At 47.8% G+C, this 5,912-nt stretch overlaps 1 protein-coding gene across 1 annotated transcript in view; it reads right to left on the bottom strand.

The window, feature by feature from the left end:
- Nucleotides 1–973: 973 nt before the first annotated feature.
- FAH (fumarylacetoacetate hydrolase (fumarylacetoacetase)) overlaps nucleotides 974–5,912 on the bottom strand; it is a 70,157-nt gene continuing 65,218 nt past the window's right edge. The window contains exon 14 of the mRNA XM_006870910.1: nucleotides 974–1,050. Within this exon, the coding sequence (XP_006870972.1) occupies nucleotides 974–1,050 (77 nt within the window). The remainder of the gene's footprint in view (nucleotides 1,051–5,912) is intronic.

The following is a 5,912-nucleotide window of genomic DNA, read 5'->3' as shown; positions in this document are numbered from 1 at the left end:
TGAGCGGATTGTACAAGTTAATGCGCAGGCTTGGCACCCTTAGTCATCCTCCTAGGCCAAGGCCAGCAGACCCAAGAAGAGTCACTGAAAAGCCTTGCCCTGCTCTCCCGTGGTCCCTTAGGAGCCAGGCCAGACCAGGGGCTGCCTGACTGCAGTGGAGAGAGGCGTTAGGTAGAGGACACTCGCCTGATGTCTCAGGGGGTTGTAGGGTGACAAGAGCTAGTCCCCTGGCAATTCTCTGCCCAGGATTTGGGGGCACTGCCTGAGATTTATAATAGATGATCCACCACAAGCAGCCAGGCCTGCTCCTTGGGTGCCCATATGCCCACCGGCCCCAAGAACTACATCATGTGTGGGCGCCATTCTTCTTTCCATTCTCCAGCGTTTAATGGGAGATTGCGAATGTCCAATGAGAAAGTCCCACACAGACCCTCAGCCTCACTAATTAAAATGAGAGAATAAATTAATGACTATCTGCCAAGAAAGCTCCTCATGCAAAGCTAATGTTCTCCCATGTAAACGATCACATAATTCACAATAAAACATTTTTAAAAAAGAAAGCTACTGATAGGGTGGCTCGAGTTGAAGTCAACCCAAGGGCAGTGGGTTTGGTCTTGGTTTGCCCCAGAAGCTGTATGTACGGCTCCTGCCAATCAAACTGAGAACACAGAGGAGTGGGAGGGAGGAGGAAAGGGGAGGCGTTGCTCTGTCAAGGAGGAGGGAAACCTGTGGAAATGGACAGTGAGGATGGTTCACGGCATGACGCGTGCACTGAATGGTTCACGTAAAGTAACGTGGAAATGACACCGTTTTTGTTGGATATGTAAACTCACCACAGTTAAAATAAAACACAAGAGGCTGCCCCTGCACTGAGTACAGGGCTGTGCGGGGACACAGAACCAGGGCTTGCTTTATTCTGGCATGAAGACCCAGAGGGAGCCCCGGTTACCGGAGGGCTAGGACCTTCGTTTCCTCACGCAGGCACGGAGGGCAGCACCTTCCCAGCACACTGGCCAAAGCCAATGCGGTAGCCATTTCCTTGGCAGTGCCCTAGAATAGAGAGAGGGGAGAGAGGTCAGCCACCAAACCACTGGGCTCTTCAAAACCGAGGCCCAGGTGGTGGCTACCTGACCTGAGACAGGAAGGCACCACAAAAATGATAGGCCCACATTTTAAACAGAAGAAAAACTCTCCCAGAAGGTAGTTGCCGGCACCCAGTGGGACTCCAATATACCCTCAACAGCTTTCCTAATGGTGATCAACTCTCCCTCACAGGTGTGAGTTCAAATCCTTAGTCTTCTTGAGTACAAAGCCTGGCTCCTTCACCTACTAGCTCTATGACCTTGGATCCCTCTAGATCTCAAGGGTTTCCTCATCTGTGAAATGGTTCTAATCATAGGACCCACCACCTAGGAACTGTTATAAGAATGACATGAGCTAATACACAGAAACTTAAGGTCAGCGGTTCGAAACTACCAGCCGCTCCGCGGGAGAAAGATGAGGCTTTCTACTCCCGTAAGGATTTACACCCTCGGAAACCCTGTACAGGGTCGCTATGGGTCGGAACCGACTCGACGGCACTTAACAACAACAACAACAATACACAGAAAAGTCTATGAATGGCCTGTGATAAATGTCCAACAAATGCCAGCAATTGTGTTGGTCGTGCGCTGTGTGACTGAGACAACTGGTTTCCCTCTGAGCTCAACTTCCTTGTCTGCAAACAGGAGTAAGAATCCCTGTCTCTAGGGTTTGTGAGGATTAGGTGGAAAGGGAGGTGAAGCTCCCAGTATGATATCTCACACACAGATGCTCAACAAATGTTAGCTTCATTCATTCAAATCCATTTCAATTAAAGTCATGGAAATGCAGAAAGGAACAAGAGCCCACCCTTGTCCTTGGGAATGGTAGGCTTAGGAAGAAGGATAGATCTAGATAAGAGTTACAGGAAAATGCCCACCGGTTCTGTGAGAGAAGGGCTGGGAAAAACAGAGAGCAGAAAGGAGGACACATCTGAGCTGGGCCTTGATGAGTGGACACAATGCAAAAGGACATTCAAGACCGAAGGAAGAGTGTGTGCAAAGGCACAGAGACTCGGCGTGAAATGCATTTGTGAACCTGTCATAAGGGAACTCTGAGGGTTAAATTACCAAGGGCTTTGTGAAGCCATGTGAAGAAGTTTGAGTCTTATCTGAGGGAACTTAGATGACAAAGAGGTCTTCAGCAAAACAGCAACATATTACAGCTATGTTATACAGATCTCTTTCTGGTGGCCCCAGTGAAAAGAGAGATTTTTAAAAATTGGCTTTATCAGTGTCATGGCAATATAGAGACCTTCAGACTCGTAAGGTCAGAACACTTCTCCAGGGCCCTATGCGTTGCTGAACCCAGATGAGGCACTGGCCAAATGAGTGTAAAGAAGATAGTGACCCGGCCCATGATGGAAATGAGAGTCATTGCCAGGAATGCTCATGATCTTCACTTATATGGAAACATCACTGAGACACCCTCACCTACTGGAGACAAGTCACAATCTGGAGCTATGTCTTCAGCCACCCAATGTGAAAAAGGGGAAAATGATGACTCCAGCAACCAAGAGAAAAAAAAATCAAAGCATCCTTCTGAGAAGACTCACAGCCATCTAGGCACAGAGACTAAAGGTAGATTTGTGATATGAAGTCAGCCACAACCTCAACAAACCACATCCTCAACAAGCCACATCCTCAACAAGTGACATCCTCAACAAGTGACATCCTCAACAAACGAAATCCTCAACAAACCACATCCTCAACAAGCCACATCCTTAACAAGAAACATCATCGAGTCTAGGAGCAGAGGTCCTTAGGACCATTAACGGAGAAGAGCCGAGAGCGGGAACCTACCCAGAGAAACAGTGATGGAGACAGAGACAATGACGTGGAGCGATGGAGCAGCTGGGGACTTTAGATCCAGAGAGGGAGAGCGACTGTGCTGAAGACTGGGGGTGGGGGAGGGGTAGTGTAGGGGGCAGGCTTGCAGGGTATACCCTTTGGTCAGTTGATGATGCATGGAGGGGATTATAACCATGGCAATGATACGATGCACAACAGAATGAATGTAAAACTAATGTTCTCCCATGTAAACTATCATATAATTCACAATAAAACACTTAAAAAAAAGAAACACCCTCGACAAACCACATCCGCAACAAGCCACATAGTCAATAACATTCTCAATGAGCCCTCATAGCCAGCATAGGACAGAAATTCACTGGGATGGTCCTTAGGACCATCCCTGCCTACTACCTGCTATATGCCCAGTCTGTACTTCCCCGCCCTTTCCCCCATCATCCCAGCCATCTAAATGGTCCTTCCTACTTACAGTCACTCTGATCCCTAGCCTTTCCTAAAAAGCTGCAGTGTAGGCCCCACAGGTTTCAGTCCTGGTGACTATCAGGTCCCGCTCCTGGTATCAGCACATTCAGGCCAGCCTCCCCATGACTTATGCACTGACCCACAACATTCAGGGACTCATCTGTCAGGAGCAACAGCCTAACCTAGTCTAGTGCTCAGTGTCATGACATTTCTGTCAGTCACTTTGGAATCCTAATGCTCAGAAATATCTATTATCATCTCTCCAAGTGACCACCTTGAAATTACAGTATTTTTAAAAAGCCTCCTTCCTAATACGCTGCAAACACTCAGGCGATGCGCAGCTCCCGACCCCACTACCAGGTTTTCAATTGTTGTTGTTGTTAGGTGCCATCAAGTCAGTACCAACTCATGGCAACCCTATGCACAACAGAATGACACACTGCCCGGTCCTGCACCAATCTCGCAATCTTTGCTATATTTGAGCACATCGCTGCTGCCACTGAGCCAATCCATCTTGTTGGGGTCGTCCACTTTTTCACTGACCTTTCACTTTATCAAGCATGGTATCCTTCTCCAGGGACTGATCCCTCCTAATAATATGCCAAAGTATGAAGACAAACTCTGGCCATTCTGGCCTCCAAGAAGCATTCTGGCTGTACTTCTTCTTCCAACACAAATCTGTTTGTTCTTTCGGCAGCCCATGGCACTTTCACTATTCTCCTCCAACACCATAACTCAAAGGCATCAATTCTTCTACGGTCTTCCTTATTCACTGTCCTGCATATGAGGTTATTGAAAATACCATAGCTTGGGTCAGATGTACCTTAGTCCTCAAACTGCAGACTAAATAAATCAGCATTAATTCCTCCCTGTCCCTGAAATTACAACAGCACCACCACTCACACCAAGATAGAGCCTGTCTGCTTTCAGAATGTGGACACATGATTATATCATTTCGCATCCAGGCAAGCCAGCACGGTGGGCAAAACTAGCCATATTCTCCCCATTTTACAGTTGGCACATGCAGCCAGTACCACTTTGGGCCAGATGAGTTTTTTATTGTGGGGACCATCCTGTGCATTATAGGGTGTTTAGCAGCATCCCTGGACTTCCCCATGTGATGTCAGTGGCATCCCCTTCATTGTGACTATCATAATTGTCTTCCGACGTAGCCAAATGTCCTGTGAGGGGGAAAAAAGTGCTTCTTGGTTGAGAACGACTGGCCAGGAAAATAAAAGGGACTCTTCCTCTGTACCCACTCTCCAGTCCAGGGGGGACAGGCACCCTCGTGGAGAGCCAGAGAGGTCCGAAGACAAGGAGAGTCTGCCACCATATGAGATCACATCACTCAGTCCCAGACACAGGGGGAACGACCGCGCTCCTGCTTCTCCAGGCTGGGCTCCATCAGCTCAGGAGGTGAAGGGTGAAATGTGGTATTTCCTGTGGAGTACTTGCCCTGCCCCCCTGCCCTCACTTGTCCTTTCCTGGAATCTACCCTCAGCCAACACCCACCCCACCCCACTAATGGGAATGAGAACCATAGCAATTCGATGGAGGAATTTCACTGTCTAACAATGAGGTTGGCAGAATTGAGATGACTGTATGAGACAACAATTACGTGAAGGGTGGTGAGCGGAGATTATGGTACAGAGACTTATAAATGCGATGATTCTGGCTTATCTGGCTGGTCCCTAAAGGCCGATATAAGTGTCTTTGTAAGAAAGAGGCACCAGGAGATTAGACAGGCAGAGGAGGTAGAGTCAGTGTGAAGGCAGACACAAAGATTGGAGTTGTCATGTGCTATCAAGTCGGTTCTAGCTCACAGTGACCCTGTATAGGGTTTCTGAGGCTATAAGGCTTTACATGGAGCAGCTGGTGGATTTGAACTACTGACCTTGTGGTTAACAGCCCAGTGTGTAACCCATTACATCACCTGTGCCCCAAGATTGCAGTGATATGGCCATAATTCAAAGAATGCCAGTGGCTACTAGAAGCTAGAAGAAACAAGGTACAGCTTCTCCCCAAGAGACCCCAGAAGGTGTAGGTCTCCCGGTACCCTAATATCAGCACAGTGAGACAGATTCATGTTGTTTCAAATCACCTCATTTGTGAAAACTAGCTACAATGGCCATGAAAACAATACAGGCTCTTAGTCAAGCATGGGAACACACCGAATTACCTAGAAGTCAGTGCTTGGAGTGAGGCAGAGAAGACTGAGAGATAGATTCTACCTGAAGAACCAGGGTAGACTTCAGAGAGAGGACAATATCTGGACTGAGTCAGTTTTAAGTCCAAGGGTGTGCAGCTTTATTACAACTAAGAGGTATTAGGATCGGTACTGGTTATTGGTATTAGAATGAGATGAGGTTGTTGTTGTTGTTAGGTGCCATTGAGTTGGTACTGACCCATACCGACCTTATGCACAGCAGAACAAAACACTGCCCAATTCTGGGCCAACCTCACTACTGTTACCACACTTGAGTCCATCGATGCTGCCACTTGGCCAATCCATCTCGCTGGGGGTCTTCCTCTTTTTCTCTGACCCTCCACCTTACCAAT

This window comes from Chrysochloris asiatica, unplaced genomic scaffold (assembly GCF_000296735.1).
Source record: "Chrysochloris asiatica unplaced genomic scaffold, ChrAsi1.0 scaffold00156, whole genome shotgun sequence".
NCBI classification, from domain to species: domain Eukaryota; kingdom Metazoa; phylum Chordata; class Mammalia; order Afrosoricida; family Chrysochloridae; genus Chrysochloris; species Chrysochloris asiatica.
The sequence above is the reverse complement of the archived record's forward strand: the minus strand, read 5'-3'. Positions and strand labels throughout refer to the sequence as shown.